A 19,050-nucleotide genomic window follows, 5' to 3' on the forward strand; every position below is an offset into this window, starting at 1 on the left:
AACTATGGTAGATAATGATTATACTGCATTATTTGTCGTTTAAAAAAAAAGGCCCATCAACAAAAGTACTAAAGTGAATGCATTGCACTGCATCGATATTTCAATGGTTCGTTTAAATTTAATTGTATTTAAAATATGATTTCTTCTCCTTTTTTTTGTTAATACGCGTATTGGTTTTTTTAAGACGAATCGGATTCGTACGCTACAACTGGAATGATTAAAATAGATTGATAATACAACGTCAAACCAATGTAACGCGTTTAAATGTAAGCCCAACCAATCGGGTTTTGTGGCGAAACTTCAAACAATAATTGACACGCAGTGTGGAGCGCCCGAAGGAGGACGGGGACCAGCTCCGTAGAGTGTCACCTTAGTAATGGAGCCTGTCCAAGGATGATCCACTCTGCCGCCACCGCCTCTCCCTAGCAAGGGTCCCTTAAACTCTACGATAACTATCCCTCTCTCTCCCTCCGTTCGTTGTCTACTTTCGTTGCGTACTCAAGCAGTGTTTTGAGTCGTTTCTAACGCAATGTGTTTTGATTTTTCTCCCTCGTCCATCGTGATCCCAAACACGTTGGGTTTAGATTTTCTTCTCTCTTGACGTGTGTTCGTATTTCCTTTTTTTCTTCTTCGTTTTCTTCTATTGTACGTCACTAAAGCGTAGAAAATTATTGATCGTCCGCTTACACACTAAAGCTGCTGTCGCCGGGCGATTGGATGCAGCCGCTCCGGTCCGGCATCGGACCACGAACGATTGCCACCGATCGAGCTGCACTAGATGTTCGATTTCGTTCACTTCTGGATGTTTTGGTTGACTTAGTTTTTTTTTGTTACTTTTTTCGTTGCCCTTTGGTTCATCGATTAATTTGGCCACTCCACGTTGCATCCGGTACCGGGTCGTGATGGACTTCCGTGTTTTTGTTTTTTCTTACGAAAAGTCCCCGACCTTGCCCCCGGTATCGTGATGCGGAGGGTAATTAATCGATGAACCAAATTTTTTATATCATCTAATAGTAGTTTTTTTGTCGTTTTTTCTCTCCCTCTTCCATTTGTTAATGTCGCTATGGGGTAAGGTTATGCACTGTAAAACGTTGTTCTTTCATTATTCAGGTTGCTTTCGTTGCGGTGTCTTGTACACCTTGTTCTCGACTTGAATTGGTATCATCATGGCTTTATCACATGGACACTGTTACGTGGCGCTGGGTGTTGTATGTATACACGGGGCTGGGTAGACCCCCAACGAATCCCCAAAGGGGTTGAAAAACCGGAGTTGCTCTAGCGGGACTACTAGTCACATTTCCCACAGGAATGCTTCATAGTCCCAATGGGTACTCTTCGGCGAAGGAAGCTCAGCTTCAGGAGGGTGCAGCAGGTGGAGAGACTCCCGTATGCGACCTTATGTCGCCGGGTGGATGAGCGTGGACTGTCGGTAAGCTAGAACGGTGGTGTTTTGGGCTGGAGCTGGAGCGGACCCCTCAGGATGAGATGGTCAACTCCCTTACTCCGGCTCGTTCATTCGCAGGCGCGCAAAGTCCTCGAACACGATGTTATCATCGTCGTCGGCGTAGTGCGAGTTCTCGTAACGATGACGCTCAATCGACTTCATCTTCTTCAGCGCGTTCACTCGCTCCCGTTCGACGGTTCCTAAAAATGAACCAAAGATCAAATGTCAAATAAACTCTATCTCGATGTCGCCGTTACTTTTGGCATCTTACCGGGTGCCGGGTTCATCAGCTTGAACGGAACGTCCGTCTGCAGTTCGCCACCGAGCGTGCCACAGTTTAGCTTGACCCGCAGCGAGTAGGAGATGACGATACCCATCGCGTCCGACGGGCACTTGCCCTCGCCGATGATGGTCGACGAGGCCAGGTTCACGTCGTCATCCTTCAGGTGGCCGTCGAGGGCGATTCCCCGGCGGTCCTTGTTGCTCGAGGCCAGCGGAACCAAGAAGAACGACTTGGTGAAGCTAGCTCCGGGCGTAATCGGGCAGCCTTCACGCGTCTCCAGAGAGGCGATATGCTTGCTGAACTGAGCGTTTACCATCGTGACCTGGAAATGTCATAGCAAAAGAGTCGTTATTTCCTCATGATGGAACTGGTGGATTACGGATGGTAATTTTGGGGAATTTGAAGTATGTCACATTTTTGGGAGATTCCTAAGTCTTAAAGACTTCAGGACTTCGATTCAAAACTATTTCTTGTGAGTTCAAATAAACACAAGAGCATTCTTAAAACATTCTCCAATATTTCGAACTGATCGAGACTTCTTTGAAAAGTCCTGCACCCAACTATTTCTTATCAGACATTCGTAGTCTCCTGCCCTTCGCCTACGTACCTCGCAGTGCTGCACCACGAAACACTTGATGCTCTTAACAGTCTTCCGCGAGTTGTTCGTTACGACGATGTTGGCCGCAATTTTCTCACCATGGTAGTAGATCTCCCGGTCGAGCGTCACCTCCAGGTTGATCTTGCCCTGCGAGAAGGTGAAACCCTTGCTGACCAGCGACGAGGGCAACCGGCGGCCGCGGGAGGCCGGCGCGTACTGCAGCTTCTTGATGGTGAGCGTGACGGCGCTGCGCTTGTGCGCCTTGTCGTTCTCGTCCTCGCCGACGAACGCCTTGATCGCGTACTCCACGCCGAGCGGCTTACCGTGGTCGTCCTCGCCCGCCTGCAGCGTCACCGAGCTCGGCGCCATGTTCGGGAAGTGGAAGGTGAACGGGAACGCGTTCGCGCCCAGCTTCTTCACCAGCCGCTCCTGCATCGGCGTCATCTCCATGTTGGCGTTCTCCATCGGGTAGATCTGGTCCTTCGTCAGGACCATCTCCTTGGAGAACTTCACGCCCATCACCTCGTCCTCCTCGCGCCCATAGCGGTAGGTGGTGATGAGCTGGTGTGGGGTGGAAAATTAGCCAAAAAAATAAAGGAAGAAAAAGGTGAGTCAAGGGCAGCCTTAATTCAATTAGTCCCCAGCGAGAGCTTATCGGTTCGGTTACGAGGCAAAGACCATTTGCAAAGAAAATTAATCGCCTTAAATTACTCATTCTGCTTTGTCAGAAATGTCATAACCAATGTTAATAAGATCAATATTTCTTTTTGTTGATGTTTTGGACTTCATTCACACTTTTGAAAATGTTTCACAATGTTTGTCCATTATTTCTCATCGTTCGAACCTCACGACATCTCCAAAAGGACACTTTAGTGGACAACCAACCTGCCCGAAGACCTTGCGGCCTCGCAGGTACTCCTCCTCCAGCACGATGACGCCATCGATCGGATCGCAGTAGTCCGTGTGGTCGATGAAGTCACGCTTGCCAAGGTACACGGTCAGCTTGCCATTCGGGGCGGATTTTTTGAATACTTTCACCGAAACCACCATCACTGATAACTCTTCTATAAAACGGCTCAAACGGTGTCGTATCACTCGGTGCTGAGTTGTGGGTGCTTAGAACACTTTGGGAAACACTGGTAACGTTTTATTCTTTGTACTTTTGAGTACGTTTCGTTAAACTACACCTGATAGTTTTCGAGGTGTCGGCGTGGTTGTTTTCTTCTCAGGTTTCTCGTATACACTATAGTAATTTACAAAAAAAACTAACTTTCTACCACTGATAAAACCGGTGCTTGGGTGATTGGTTTGAAAGAACAACCAGAAGTGCGACCGTTCCGCCGTTCCGGGGGCCGTTTTATACTTTTCCCGGCCACCGAAAAGGTTTCCCTGGATGCCGCAACGGTCCATCGATCGGACTGGCGGACACAGGGAGCCTTCCAGCCATTAACTGAATTAGCAAGCGGCCGTACTGCCGTGTTCTCGGTGTGTTTATGTATGTGACGATGTGTGATGGGAGCAAGTACCAACATTGGGTTTTTTACCAACTATTTTGTTTTTTACGCATTGGCGAGGACTTTCATCGGTACGGTACGCAATAGCACAAGTACAATGAGTCAAACGAAAGGCAAAATGGTATTCGGGTAAAATTGTTTGAAGAATGCGCATTTCAGTACTAGAGTTATAACCGCTGCGGTAACGGAAATCCAACTGCATTATGCAACTAATATCAAGTGTTTTTCAATAATTCATAAGCTTTAAATTAGCTGCAATTCTTATGAAATAATTTACCTTCAAATCATATCTTAAATCGTTTGGAATTATGCCTACAATTGTCATTACTCACGATAATAAGAACATCACTAAAAAGGATACTTATTATGTTGGTCCGCGATGGGGGTCCGCGACAGCCGAGCGGTAGCGCCGGTTAGAAAATCGGCCCATGAGCGCCGTGGCTCACCACCTCGACGGCGTGGGTTCGAATCCCAACCGAGACCGGACCCTCCCCTGTACGAGAGGACTGACTATCCACGTATACATAGGCCCTTTACAGGGCAGGCATGACCAACAAGGTCGTTACGCCAAGAAGAAGAATTATGTTGGTGGTCTTTTGAATTTTTCTTGACATACAATTGAATAAGTTTGAATAAACATGTACTGTAAGTTTTGTTTTAGATTAACATGTAGTATAATGCAAAACTGTAAATGATTAAGAGAAAAATAAACTCTCCAAACACCGAATGGTTTAAATTCAAAAATAAATATTAAATTTAACAGGACCAGATGCCTCCGGTGTGAATTTGGCCACCAGATGCTCCCATAGTGAGAAGGACATAAACGAATATGCGTTAACCACCAAGTCGCAACCTTTTGTTGGCCATCTTTCAGTACGGCGTAATCTTATTTCGATGCTGTCGCGTAAACATCGCCCGAACGCGCGTGGAACTATTTTCCATCGGGCCGCTTTTCACGCCCCGTGTGACGTCACCGCAAGGACGTTGTCTGTGGGTCACGTTTGAGTGGAGCCCGTCAGTTGAGGCATTTGCGTCATTTGTAGATGAAAGCAAAATTACCCTGAAGAAGGCTTATGTTTGGAAATCATGCAGGAATCTGGTTTGTATAAAGGTAAAATATTTGCCTACATTTTCCTTCTAGACCCCGATTTCAGAACAGTTTATAAAACCCCAATAGTAGAGAACCCTGGATTAGGCCACAGTTTGCCGAATCATTGGCAGCTTAGCGATAGAACTTTTATGGGTTCGTGCTACCGCTGCAGGCTGTTAGTTCTTTTACGATGGGTTAGAATCGGTTTGTTGTGAATAAAAATACTTCAACGCGTTCTTTGGCGAACAGGTTTACACTACACTCGGTTCCTGCAGTTCCAGAGGCTCAAATGTCAAGGTTAAAAATGCAAAAATAGCACCACAAGCTGAAAGTGGTATGAAACATAGGAAAGAGTTAAGCGCTTTATTTTAGCTGCTGGGTTTAGAATGCAATCGATGCTTGGATTCATTCGATAATGTCAAATGCCGAAATCTAACCGAAAAGACCTAAAAAATTGTAACTGTGTTGAATAAACGATAAATACTACCGTCGAGACGGGTTTTAGCCACTTATTAGATTTGGAAGTAAGTCATTTATTAGGTAACGAATAGTTACATGCTGTTGCAAATGTCATGTTGTCGTAATTGATTAGTTCAATGTACCTTCGCGGGCGTTTTTATGTGTATCGTATAAAAATTTAAATTATAAAAAATTAAGTTATGTTTTCATTTACCTTTTATTTAAATTATTACAATTTTTTTATATTTTTGTTAATTTTTTTAAAAATAATCATTACATAAAATACGCTGCAAGCACTTTAAACTTGTTTTAAGACTATCATGAAGTGAAACTAGAGAACATTGTGTGAAACTGGAGAACAAAAATTAAATTTTATCTCAACGTGAATCCCTTTTCCTATGCCTTCTATCATAAGGAAACAACAATTCATCAGGCAACGAAACGATACAACCGCGCGAGCTTGCGAGCTAGGGAAAAACTTTTCTATTAAACAACGGGCAGAAATGTATGTAAAAGAATAATCATTTCATCTGCGAAGGCATTTGCATTTCATTTTACCCCTCGTTTTCCGGGTAATGCTTTTGTATTTCCTCCAGATGTTTGCCTTTGTGTGTGTGTGTATGTTTTTTGTGAGGTGGTACCATAACTTCCACATCAAACGATGGGTGGAAAATCGATATTGGGATGCAGAAATTGCATTTCTAGAAACACCCGCACCGTTGCTGTGCACGTAGCGAATGTGTTAGATGTGTACAGTTACATTTTTATATTGTGCAATGATTTGCACTTACCGTATACATTGTCATTGCGCGTTTGCACGCTGAGATTTTCACCTCACGTGAAAGTGCATGATGCATTTCGTGGTGAATAGAACCGTCCAGGATGCACGCGCAACCGAGGGCGATGCTTTAATGCTGGGAAAACGGATGCGTGCAGCACAACTTCCCTGCCCATACCCACCCACCGCCAAAACTCTTGCTTCGGGTCCACCGAGTTTTCGCTAACTTTGATGTTGACTCTCTTTCTCACTCGGTTTGTTGTAATGCTTCTTAACCCTGTGTTCACTTTCTCTTTCCGATAGTAGATAAATCTTTCATTTGGCAACGTTGCCAACACGACCCAAACCAATTAAAACGATGGGAGGGGGAGGGAAGGGGGGGGGGAGGTTAGGGGAAGGAGTCCCATCTACTTCGTAAGAAACTCACCACCCTCGACTTTGGGGGAGGTCAAGACGCCACCCACCGATGAATCCTGCGGGCTCCTTTCTTGGGTGATCGAAGGGTGGAATCCATCCTCCGCCCACCCGTCCACTCCGCCCACCTGCGGCCGTATCTCACATATGAAGAGGTGAAGCGCATCGGATGGCCTTGTGTCGATGTCTCCACGGTCCACCCGAACCAGTGGACGTCTGGAAGGCGTTCGTGGTGGTTCCTTTCGATCCTTTGCCTCGAGCTCTTACTCGATTCCGCAGCAGCCCGTTAGTGTGCGCTAACCTTTGTGCAAGGCGTTCGGTGTGCGTGACTCGGTCTGCTAGCACTTCCGGTCCAAGGACGCACGGGACTGCAACTGTGTGTGTGTGTGTGTGTGCTTGCTCGTGTCTGTGAACAGTGAGACGCTTCAGTGTTTGGCGGCGCAATAAATCGTACAACTCACTAGAGCTAGTTGTTTGTATGATCAATTCCATAATTTCACCTTCCCAACAGCAACAGAAAACCACTTGAAAAGTATTAAAGCCCACCTTTTTTGTCACCTCACATCCCTTTGCTTGCCAATGGCACTAGTGTAACTCCACTGTAACGACTCGTTGTTAACGTATTGTAATAAAAAAAACACAAAACCGCTTAGGGAAAACAAAAAAAAACACTAACCATGGTAAGCACAACGTATCGGACTAGTTTATTTTACAGCAAACTTGTCTCACAGTGAAGCAGTCGTTTTCACAGGAAAATTTCCCCATTACACTCCATCACTTTCCACCGCGTCTTGATCTTCCATGCTACTGCGTTTCCTTTGCGAAGCAACTTTTTCCGCCCCTCCATCACCATAACCTCACACGGCAGTCCTTTTCTTCGCCGTCGCGTTTAGGGCGGCATCTTTTGCCCTCTGGTGAAACTCGGCTGTCGACGGTTGTTTGGTCCGCACACCGTCACAACACTTTTCCAATTTTCCGCCACGCTCTGCTCTGCTTCACCATTTGTCACTTTCTTTTCTCTTCTTTGGCGTACCAAAAATAAGGCACCCATTCCCGAGTGGGTCCCATCGGAGACCTCCTCCGTTGTGGAGACGATGCACTGACGACCTTTCCCAAGCGTCGTCTGCTTGTGCCAGTCCAGCTTTCCCGGGTGGGTTCGTGGACAGGAAGATTTGCGGCCCCGGTGGATGCCATATTTATCTGCACGGTCCTCTTGTTTTGTCCTCTTTTGGACAAAAACCTAATTTTCTAATAATATCGCGCGCGCGTTCTTTTCGGCGTCCCCGGCGTCAGTTCCCGGGGCTGGTGCTGTTGCTGCTGCGCCCGCCATCATCCGCCGGTGGCGTCGTGAAGGAAAATGCGCGGAAAACGGAACGCGCGGGTACGCGCTAAATTTTGCGTGCCTAAACCGTACAACCGACGCTAGGGAAATGTATTGCCATATTGCAACAACACGATGATGATGATGATGGTGATGATGATGATGACGATGCTCGGGATGCTGCTACCGTTGAGCGAACCCTTCCTTGGCTGGAGAGAAAAACGGTTCTAGCGGCTATCCTTTCCTAGCCGACGCCATTCGCACACGGCGTGACCGAAAACGACTATTTTCGCTGGAACATGGCGTCGGATATTGCGCAGTTTGTTTGTAGCACGTGCTTTACCCCGCAAATCGCGTGCGTTGGAAAGGATAAGAAGTTAAAGGAACTCTAAAAAAATGTTAAGATTTATTTGCTACTCTCTTTTAGTGCATGTTTTAAAGAGTAAACTTGTAGAATTTGCAATAATTTTAAACTGCTTAAAGTTTTCATTGTGGTTTTTTCACATAGCCTAACATAGTGTACCTTATATTATCTATCTTTCCTGTGGGATTTCTAGAAGACTCCCTTCTTCTCAATCTAAATGTCCACCTATTATTCATTCGTACTATGTTGAGCCAAAAACTCTAAAAGAATTCAAAACCATTCCATCACAAGCCTCGGATGACAAATGATCAGCTTTGGTCGGACGAAAGTCGTTGGCCTGACCTATATTTTGCCAAACCCCAACTGAACCGAACTCCGCGCATCCAATGACAGTAAGTCGTCGTCGTCGTCGTCGTCGTCGTCGGGCGAGATTGTGCCGGCACCGGTTGGCGGATTCTTTTCTTACGTGCGGCAACAGTTTAAAAACTATGCCTAAAAATAGTACACGGAAGCCATCCGCGAGTGCGAACGAGACCCACCGTTGCTCTAAGCCACGATAGACATAGGGAGAAAAAACTGGCGAAAAAAACATCCCCCCCGCTCCTTCTCACACGCAACGTGCCAAACGCCAGAAGACCCCGATGGAAAGAAATTACAAATTATTTGCGCACCATTTTCCCCCCTTCGCGGGAATGCTGCCATTCGGGTGTACGTGTGGCGATTTGCTGTAAACCATCGGGGATCGAAAAATGATTCGCAAATAAACAAATCTGCTAATTTATCGGTGATCTGGCGTGGCGAGAACTAGCTGCCCGGCGATAAATACGGGCCCCGATCGAAGCGCACGCCAGCCTGGAAGACATTCGGCTGACTCATTCGTGGAAAATCTATCGATATCGGGTGAGGGTTGAGGAGGGGAGGTGCAGGCCGTGCTGGAACTAGCGAATGCAGTTTTGTGCAATCTTGAATCCATCCTCCAATTGGCCTATAAATTGGTGAATTTTATTTCACCAAGCAGAGGTTTTTTTACCCCTTTCCTCAAGGCACATCTTAGTTGTACACTATTTTTTTCATGTTTACTCTTTGCATGTTGCGCGAAACGTTTATTTTGTTTCGCGGTTTTGAACTGCAGATTTGTGTTTTCGCGCCCTGCTTTGCGCAACCAGATCCTTGGAGAAGTCGCAGGCAACGCCTCGCCAACCATGGGGAAATTTGGGGGAAGACACGGGACGCAAAGGGCCTGGTTTGTTGCCCGAACTGCATCCACGGGATGGTGCATCTTTTTCCCCGGCGTGAGCGTATGATTTTTGTAACCTTCTCGTGTTGGACTATTTTCAACTGTTCTGGCTTGTGGCTCGTCGGGTTTTTGCTTCCTTTTTTTTTATTTTGCTCACTCCGCCCTGTGCGTCCCTTTCTCCCTCCGTTTCGGGGTTACGCTCGTTTGCCTATTTTCTATTCATAAATACGCCACCCCGGGATGGAGGGACACCGGGAGACTAGCAGGAGGAGCAATGTGGAGTATAGTTTTTCCCGCCAGCCTGTGCGAAATCAAACGGCAACGGCAGCGCGGGAGCACAGGCACAAGAAGACAACGACACCGTAGAAGGGAGGATTTTCCAAAGGGAAGAAAAAAGCAACCGGACACACATGGAAAATTTGTTAGGGGGTTCTGCTTACGGTGCGCCAGACACGCGCGCGATTTAGTTTTTCTATTCGCGTGAAGTCGTTGTGAGGTGCGTTTCGGGAAAAACGCTGCTCCTGCAGCTCGCCTAGTAATCTGTTGCATAGTTGTGCCGATCTGGTTGCATCGTTCCGGTTGCAGTTGTGCGTAGGCTGGTGAATTTTCTATTGTTTGTTCGATTGTTTTGTGGCATCAGTCTTTATTTTACTGTTTAAACCGATTTCCAGAAGTGTTTCGGCCAGTTTTTGTAAAAGTAATTGTGTTTTAATTAATTCAATCAAATTAAAGAAAAGTACAATAAGTTTCCTCGATGCTTGTTAATAATTCCTTTTATTACGAAAATTTTAAGGATTGTCAGTTCATTGGTTGGAGTGTGAAGGTTGAAATCAGCAAATTCAAATAGAAATAAGGAATTGAAAAGGATGTTTTCTGATCCCCGCTATTATTGATTGTCGGATGTGTTTGAATCGCTGCACGTGCGTGAATATTGAACAAAACAAAAATGGACATATTTATATATGACGAATTTGTTTCACAAAATACTTAAAAAGATGATTTAAATATAAGTTGACTATAAATTCTAATATAAACCCCACATCAATTGGAGTATTGGAATTTATTCTTTCGAAACTCATAGTCCTTTCAAAATTTTAAAGCATTTTTGTTTATTTAAATTTAACCCTATAAATAACAAAAACATATAAGTTAAACATAAGGAATTCGCATCACTCTTAAGAGTGATTGCCTCTGTATCCTTACAACATCGATATGAGGGCTTTTGCCTTTACATCTCACGCGTCTCTGGGTTGTGTCTCGGCTAAGCAGCATCCACCGGATCACGACTTTTCGCGATTCTCGCGTTGCCGATGACGGTGATGATGATGATGCAAACGATGGTGTTGTTTTGACTACAAAACGCTACTTGATGTTGCACATTAGGCAGATATCGTACAAACCGTTGGAGAAATTAGATAATTAGTGCTCTTGTATGATGTTGCCCGTTGAACTATCTTAATTCAGTTTAAAGTCTGACGCTAGCTCTAAAATGTTAATTTTTTTTTTTTGAATCGATTAAACTTTGGTGTATGTTTTTCAAAGCTGAAACTAAATTTAAATCCATGGGATTGTCACTTTGTAACTCTTGATTTCTGATCTGAATGTCCGCCATTCTGCCCTGCGTGCGCGCCGATAGTGTGCTTGAGACCAAGACAAACCGAATTCCGCCGCGCGGGGCAACACCAAGACGTTGATGACGATGACGACGACGACGACGATTCGCGGTCGTCTTACGGAGATCTCCCTCTTTCGGAGCCCCTTTGCACCCCTTCGGCGTACGACGATTACGTGCTCGCGTATCGTCCGCGGGGTTCGCGCGATGGAATTGCCCTCTTCGCACTCGCGCGCGCTTCGGCAGGCAGTAGTTCTTTCTTGCCCGGTTTTTTGGTGGTTGTTTAATAAATAATGAAATCTTTTTCTCCCGCCCGAGACGCGGGCGCCGCGAGAGTGGGTTGCTTCTTCACGACGCGGTCGACAGTTTCCGTCAACGCACTTCCTACGGCGGTCGTGTCGTGAGCCGTGCGTTGGTATCTCGCTCACACTCGGGTAGCTGGTGTTTTTCCTTTTGTCGGTTACAACAAGCAGTCGGTGTTCGATTTTCCTTCCCAATCGAACGGAGGAGCCTGATCGCAAGCGATTGACCGTGAACGCCGCCAAAACCGACACCGACCGGATCATGGTGCCGCGGTTTTAGTCCAGCCAATTACAGGCAACCAACAACATAATCCTACCACCTAATCTCCTTCCATCCTACCGTCGGGATCTAAGACGGTGGGTGGGTTCGTGTGTGTGTTTGTGTGTGCGTGTGGGTGCGCGCGTTATCAAAGGCAAGGTTGTATGGGAAAGCCTTCCGCGAAGCGCGAAAAGAAATAACATTCCACCAATCATCCGGACAGTGTGGCGATGTGTGGCGTAAATGGCCGTTGTTTAAGATAGTCGGTAGCCGTGTGGTGCACAAGTAAGGCACAGTTTCTTTCGAAACGCCCTCCCTCGCCGTTCCGGGAGCCGGCGATTCCTTCGCGACGGTCACGCAAAATGGCCCCAAGGGGGCACGCATAATTTTAGGTCAACGGAATGTTGATATCGCTAAACGGTTTAACCTAATTTATTTCGTTTCGTCGTATCGGCACATCTTTCCCGCCCCGCGCCCGCCCCACCCACCCAACGGAATTCAGGAACGATGTCCACGTTTTTCACCACCAACCGGCACGGGTACAGTGTGCGGTTCTCGCCGTTCAATCCGGATCAGTTCGTGGTAGCGTCGAGCCAGTTCTATGGCCTGGCCGGCGGCGGCACACTCTACTTCCTCGAGCTGACACCGGACGGGTGCGGTATCGTCGAGAAGCGGACCCATCACTGGACGGACGGACTGTTCGATGTGGTAAGTATCGTGACGCTTGTTTAATCGGCGTAATTTACGTTATCGTAAACAGAAGGGGAACGGCGCTGTGCAGCGTAATCTTTTGCGCACACGAGCCCCGAGCTGAGAGGCACAAACAAGGCCAATCTTCTAAGGTGGCCAAGATAAGATGAATTGTACACTAGCAGACTAGCAGCAATTTCAGAATAGTTACCGTCTCTATTTCTTTTTTATTCAATCATTTTACTAAGGAACTGATATACTTTGTAGGAATCATTTGGATCTTCAGTATTTAAAATTCAACTTAAGAAAACATCTAATTTGTTTGAATTATTCTCTAACCATTTATTTGTAAAAATCGTCTTAAATTTTATAATTTGGCCAACGATCCTAAGCCTTACAAAAATTTGAACGAATTGAAGAAGTTCTAACTCAACATCTCTTTTTCGTTTGCAGACATGGTCCGAATCAAACCCTGAGATCATCGTGTCCGGCTCCGGAGACGGTAGTGTTCAGCTGTGGAACACCAACCTGTCGAGCAACAATGGGCCACCGTCGATGGTGTACCGGGAGCATAAGAAGGAGATCTACAGCGTGGACTGGAGCAAGGTTCCGTACGAGCAGCTCTTCATCAGCGCCAGCTGGGACAGCACGGTCAAGATCTGGGACCCGATCCGGAACAACTCGCTCAGCACGTACATCGGCCACACGCAGTTGGTGTACAATGCGGTGTTTGCGGCGCACATCCCCAACACCTTCGCCAGCGTCAGCGGCGATGGATATCTGAAGATTTGGGACATTCTCTGCTACGATCTGCCGATCGCTAGTATCAAGGCTCACGATGGAGAGGTAAGTCTTGAATCACGATGCCCATTTTCTGGACACTTTCCTGATGCAGAAGTATATTATTTTCCATTTTAGGTTCTGACGGTCGATTGGTGTAAGCACGATTCCAACATTCTTGCAACCGGTGCCTCGGATGGGCTGATTCGCATTTGGGACCTGAGAAACTTTGGTGTTCCGATCACGGAGCTGAAGGGCAACGAGTTTGCCGTAAGAAAAGTACAATTCTCCCCGCACAACCTGTCCGTTTTGGCCAGCGTGGGGTATGATTTTACCACCAGGTACGTTTCATCAGTCGTTATTACAATGTCTTATTTTCTCATACTAAATTTTCGAACCTTCTCTTGCAGGATATGGGATTTCAAGAAAAGCAACGAAGCCATCGAAACGATCAAACATCATTCGGAGTTTACATACGGTCTGGATTGGAATAGGCGCCGTCGGAACCAGCTCGCCGACTGCGGCTGGGACTCCCTGGTGCACGTTTTCAAACCGGATTGCCTTTCGGATAAGATATAGATGGCTTACTAAATGCATGGTACTATGTCGTGTTGCTGTAAGAGTTCCTTAGGCTTTCGAACGAGGCGACGTTTTATGTATCCCCAGAACGCAGCCCCATCACCAACAAGGGCAGCCGTTTCCGCCACAGAGAAATGAACCCGAGCGGTCAAAATTACTTTTCGGCAGAAGGGAAGTTAAAATTGTGATTTAGGTAATAAGTAGTCTAAACAGTGCTCCCCGCGCTAGTGGTTTCCGGTAAGGAAAACGGGCACATTTGAAAATAAGCTATTTGTACAGTCAGGGGTGGATGGTAAAAAAAGGCTCAGCACTGCTCAGTTTGGTGCATTATTCGATTGGGTGGTGTGGAATTTATATTTCGATGTATAGTTCAAATCAAAAACTGTTTGTGGATACGAAATCTATACTCACTCGCGTGGCATTGAAATTACTAGATTTACTGGCGTGGGCCTCCGGGAGTGGTGGAAGATTAATGGTAGTTTATATTAAACTTTAACTGTTTATACTATTATTTATTTACCTTCGTTGCGGAGTACAATAATGAGTTGTTTCAATGTGTTTCTTTTTGTTTGTTATCAAACACGCATGGGTTTACTGGATTCAGGTAGCAGAGTTTGGTATTTTCTACGATTGTTTAGATTTTGACCAATTTTGAAATTAAATTTTACGGAATGATAGATGAAATTGTGGACATAAAAATCGTGAAATATATGAATATGTGTCATGAAATCATTACTGGCTTTTTTCTTTGGGGGTAAAAATATATACAAAAATTAGACAAAGTTCAAAAGAACATAACAGTTTTTCACGTGTTCCACGAGAATGTCATCCACGGGACCAATAAAGTCAAATCTTCATCGCATGAACTCAGCCATTTGGGAACATACGTACGCAGCCAATACGTAAGAAACGTCAAAAACATCAGTTTCAGATGTTTGTAAACAGTCGTGATGCCGGTAGGAATGTTCAATTCAACGAATAAAAGCGGAAGAAAAGTACTTTCGTTTAAATGCAAAGTGTGAAGTGAAAGCTTTTGTACAAAGTGTTCCAATTATAAATCGTTTCTCATTCCATTCAAATAGTAGGACTCCATTTGCAAGAGAACGGTGTGGTTTTTGAGGTGATTTATTTCATGTTTACAGTATTCAAAACCTAGAGCAAGTGAAACTACATTATTGTGCATACTTTGGAGGCTCGGTCCTCCGCCTGGATCATCTGATCGTTTTTGGAGTATTTGACGTCTGGAAAGGAATCAGAAACAGAAGCCGTCATTAAAATCGAATCAAGGTAAATCAACTCTTCCGGCCGAACTCACCGTCGTCCAGAACGACCCCCGGATTCTTGCAGGAAACATCCATACTTTTCGACTTCAGCTCCTTGAAGAATTTTCTCATCCTGTCGCTGGACTTCGTGCTCCCAAGGCTACCGTTAAGTTTACTCCCGAGGCTGTGCTTCCGGGTGTCGTCGCTGTGGTTATTGTTGTTGCTGTCGTTTTTCATGCCATTTTTATTCTGTTTGTTGTAGGCCTCTTCCGCTTTCTCTGCCGCTTCCTCTTCGTCGTTGAAGGTGGACTGGGACGAAATGCTATCGTTATCATCGTCACTGTAGTCGATCAGCTGACTGATGTTGGGCGTGTGCGTTTTCCTGGGGATAATTTCGTTGTGCGCCGAGAAGCGATCCGTTTCATCTTCTTCGGACGGTTTTAGGTGATGGCGACTCTTGTGCTTCCCGTTTGGCGTGCGGCTTCTCGTTATATCCATGCCGTCGTTGATAAAGCGCACCTCTGAATCTGCTCCTGTTTCGATTGTGATCGATTCGTCCTTGGAGATCTCCCGTTCGACGTGCTCCCGGCGAAGGCGTCGTTTTTCGTTGCGCAAGAACTCCTGTGCCATCTGAGCGTCGGCTTGCAGGTCGGTAGGAATCGGAGTGCCATTGCGAAGCAGCTCCAGTGCACGCGTTACGTCCAACCGTTCCGCTGCGGGGAAAGCCAACACGAGGGAATGTTCGGTGCCGCTGGCGATGTCGGTAACGTTGAAGTTTTTAAATTTACTCAACTCCTTGAAGTGTTCCGACGCCGTGAACGGACAGTCATCGTCGTACGTCGTCAGCAGTCGACCCCGACTGGTGACGAAAGAAATGCAATCATTTGCCGATGCCATTTTGGTGACATATTCATCCTCACCCAACAAACCGGCAAGGTTTTCAAACGGCTCGAACCGCAAGTCGTCTACCTTCGGAACTCGCGTGGAACGAAACACTTGATGGTTTTCGAGCAGCAAGTAGATGCAGTCCCAGCCAGTAATCTCGCCCGCTTTCACCTTCGCCGGGAGCATCACATTCGACAGTGGCTTGAGCACGGGAATGGTTATCTTTTGAAATTTCCCCACCAGAAACAGCTCGTTCGTTGTGGTCACGAAGAGCGAACAATAGTTGCCACAAAGCACCCGCTCTACGGTTCCCTCGATGGCGATTCGATCCGGCCGGGAGAGTATCTTCAGCGAATCCACTCCACCGAGCTGCTGGTGGCTGTTGTATCCCCAGCCATAACAAACGCCGCTGGAACTGAGCAGGATAAAGTGGTTGAAACCAGCGACGGCTTCCGTGAAACGTTCGCCCTCTTCTTGAAGACAATCGTTGAATTCACGTAGCTCCACTGGGAACGGTGTGAACTCGCTGTTGTCGGTGGGATTTTTATGCAACGTTGTTGCCTCCAGCAATGAGGTCACCTTCGCGTTGAACGGGAAAATACTTTTTCCAGTGTAGAAAACTTTTCCCGTCTCTGAAGGGCGGAGGAAAAATAACATTGTTGATTAGTTGTGTTATAAATTAAAATATTTACAAAATACCTGTAAGGATCACGCAGAAGCCATTTCCTCCGAAGCAAAATGATTGCACTCTTTCTCTCGATCGCTTGAGCGAACGCACGCAGGAAGGTTTATGGATGGTGTCCGTGTTTCCCAGTCCAAGCTGCCCATGCTGGCTGTATCCCCATACAAACAGTCGTCCAGATTCTGAAACAAAGAAAGAATCGAGTGAGAACAACAAAACGTCCCGATGATTAATAACTTCCAACACCAGGTTAAGAACAGCACCACGCGATGTCGGAAATATCGAGAGATTCTTGTTCGTCTGGATGACTTTAAGTGACGGAAGAGACGCCAAAGCAATGTCTAGATACGGACCACGGGAGAAATTTCGAAAACAAGCCATTCGAGGGCCTCTGTAAGTGGACAAATATTTTTCCTACCTACGTCCTAATCGCAAGATTGCGTGCATCGTTGACATTTGGCCGCCCGGGAAAGGAAAAGCTCGTGTCGCACCGACTTCTCGTGACTGTGAATTTTCACTGGTTAATTAATCGGCGTGAGAATTGGAAAAAAATTGGACTGGAATTTTCCACACATACCATAAATCCATAAAGTGATTCAGGTGATAGCAACAGAGACTAATGTAGCATGCACATTTGCCTTTTTGCGATAGATATATGGACACAATTAAAGCTGTACTAGCGGGTGGACACACTAATCGCCTCGTTCGGCACGTGCAGGGTTTCGTGCAGCAGGTCACTCGTCTATTCGTTCTTTTCTTTGTCGTCGGCAAGATTTCAGTCCACGGCTTTGGGAAGGAACAAATGATTTCATTATCCTCGCGGTGAATAGACCACGCAAAGATGGCAAAGAATCTTGTGCCCAGTGGGTGGTTTCTTAGTCAAGTTCATGAACGTTCCTAATTGGTCGGTAAAGGTCAACTTCGCGTGGTGCGGATACATTTTCTTTTCGTTGTTTCTTGACGGCAAATAAACCTGAAGAAAGTGGACCAGTTTGTACTTGACACCAATGATTTTATGGTGAAGGAAACTGCGGGCGATGTTGATTATTTGGTTGAAACATTTTCGATTTAGAATTGTGTATCAAGCTTATCCGAATTTGATTTTGTTTAATATTAATTCTTGACTTTTATTGAACGTTTGACTAACTTAGGGAAATAATGAAAAACATCTAAGTAGAGGGAGAATATATTAATAGTCAAGTGCCCTGGATGTGGAAATGCTTTATCATTGTTTTGATGAGTTGCTAAAAAGGGCCTGAACAATTAATTTACTTCCTGGTTTTGATAACAATGGACAACATGAGCATCAATTTGTTTCGCTTTTCTGCAACATAACAGTTCCTTGGTAAACGTATTTTATTCCATTCAACAAAGCCCTTCCGAGTTTGATGAGGTTTCCGAATTTCCCTTTTGTTTGAGAGTGCTCACGAGAAAACTATTTCAATGAACCTAGAATAATTGCGTTTTCATTTCTTCTTTCCCTCAGGAATCCCCTTGGTGGGTAAATATCACTGTCGGAACTCTATTCGACAGTTAATTTGTTTGCAGCACACTTTAAATACAGCATACTTACCGCAAACGACGCCACTCTGTTTGTGGCCGCACACAATTTTCACGATCGGATCATTCTTGACGAAGAAGTAGCTCTGCTGGCGCGTCGGAAGCTTTCGTCGTGCACCATCATTTCCGGGCGGTTCTGGGGTTCTGCTTACGTTCGGCACGGGTGTCGTTTGTTCCTTGATGGTGTCATCGTAGAGGTACGATTTACCCAAAGTGAACACCGCTCCCGTGTCTAGTTGGAGGCGAAAGGAACAGACGAGAAAAACGGTAGAAGTATAAAGGACGTTGCATTAAATATTTTAGTAGAACACATTTTGAGTATTAAAGCTACCTGGAACTTCTATTTCCACGTGCATTTCACTTCCGTTTTGGTCCGTTGTATTGCACATTTTTGTTGTTTGCGGTCTACCGAAGGGATTGGCAATCAACAGAATGCATTCGCCGTGTTCTACTTTTTAATCCTTAAAGCACTGCACTTCACTTTATTACTTTTTTGATTTTCAAGTTTCCACACTTCCGTCTTTTTACAGAAAATAATATCAGAAATCCCTTAAGTAGCGCTGATTTCCCACTGAAACCTCCGTCACTTTCCGGGCACGATTGGCGCACTTTTCCAGCGTTCAGTTCTACTGCTACCTTTTTTACGAAATACTCTTCTGTGGGTGTATCCTTGCGCCGTCCAGCCGTGTGCTTTCGCTGGTATGCCTTTGGTGGTCCGTTCGCAACTGAGCGCCGCTACCGTGTGAGTACGTTAGCTTTCCTGCCAACGTGGTAAGGTGGTTGCGTGGTTCACTTGTAGGTCACCCGACGCACACCAACCCCAAACAGTGACGCCAAACCAAGTAACGTGACCGCTGGGCTGTGGGAAGGATCCGTCTGTTGCGGTACTCGCCTTCCTCGTACGCTGCTTTAGTAGACCTGTGGTCGAAGGTGAAAA

At 45.9% G+C, this 19,050-nt stretch overlaps 4 protein-coding genes across 5 annotated transcripts in view; 2 read left to right on the plus strand and 2 right to left on the minus strand.

The window, feature by feature from the left end:
• Window positions 1–781: 781 nt before the first annotated feature.
• On the minus strand, window positions 782–12,639 carry LOC131266380 (arrestin homolog). 2 transcript variants are annotated; one of them, XM_058268874.1, is made up of 5 exons: window positions 12,618–12,639; window positions 3,211–3,377; window positions 2,335–2,886; window positions 1,716–2,049; window positions 782–1,644 (listed from the first exon to the last, which is right to left on the minus strand). In XM_058268874.1, the coding sequence occupies exons 1-5, from the start codon at window positions 12,637–12,639 to the stop codon at window positions 1,499–1,501; spliced, it is 1,221 nt and encodes a 406-aa protein (XP_058124857.1). In that variant the 3' UTR covers window positions 782–1,498. The 2 variants fall into 2 exon arrangements, with proteins under 2 accessions (XP_058124857.1, XP_058124858.1); XM_058268875.1 differs by lacking the exon at window positions 12,618–12,639 and having other exon boundaries at window positions 3,211–3,632.
• LOC131266381 (peroxisomal targeting signal 2 receptor) lies at window positions 12,183–14,410 on the plus strand. The gene is made up of 4 exons (XM_058268877.1): window positions 12,183–12,383; window positions 12,819–13,211; window positions 13,284–13,486; window positions 13,556–14,410. Exons 1-4 carry the CDS (start codon window positions 12,183–12,185, stop codon window positions 13,722–13,724), a joined length of 966 nt encoding a protein of 321 aa, XP_058124860.1. The 3' UTR covers window positions 13,725–14,410.
• Window positions 14,411–14,743: 333 nt separating this feature from the next.
• The window catches only part of LOC131263301 (HIV Tat-specific factor 1 homolog), a 51,856-nt gene continuing 47,549 nt past the window's right edge, over window positions 14,744–19,050 (plus strand). Inside the window, exon 1 of the mRNA XM_058265478.1 lies at window positions 14,744–15,011. The gene's annotated coding sequence lies outside the window, so the exon portion shown is untranslated. The remainder of the gene's footprint in view (window positions 15,012–19,050) is intronic.
• On the minus strand, window positions 14,845–18,502 carry LOC131263302 (uncharacterized). The gene is made up of 5 exons (XM_058265479.1): window positions 18,445–18,502; window positions 18,127–18,345; window positions 16,571–16,735; window positions 15,040–16,503; window positions 14,845–14,965 (listed from the first exon to the last, which is right to left on the minus strand). Exons 1-5 carry the CDS (start codon window positions 18,500–18,502, stop codon window positions 14,892–14,894), a joined length of 1,980 nt encoding a protein of 659 aa, XP_058121462.1. The 3' UTR covers window positions 14,845–14,891.

Source organism: Anopheles coustani, chromosome 2 (assembly GCF_943734705.1).
Source record: "Anopheles coustani chromosome 2, idAnoCousDA_361_x.2, whole genome shotgun sequence".
In the NCBI taxonomy this organism is placed as follows: domain Eukaryota; kingdom Metazoa; phylum Arthropoda; class Insecta; order Diptera; family Culicidae; genus Anopheles; species Anopheles coustani.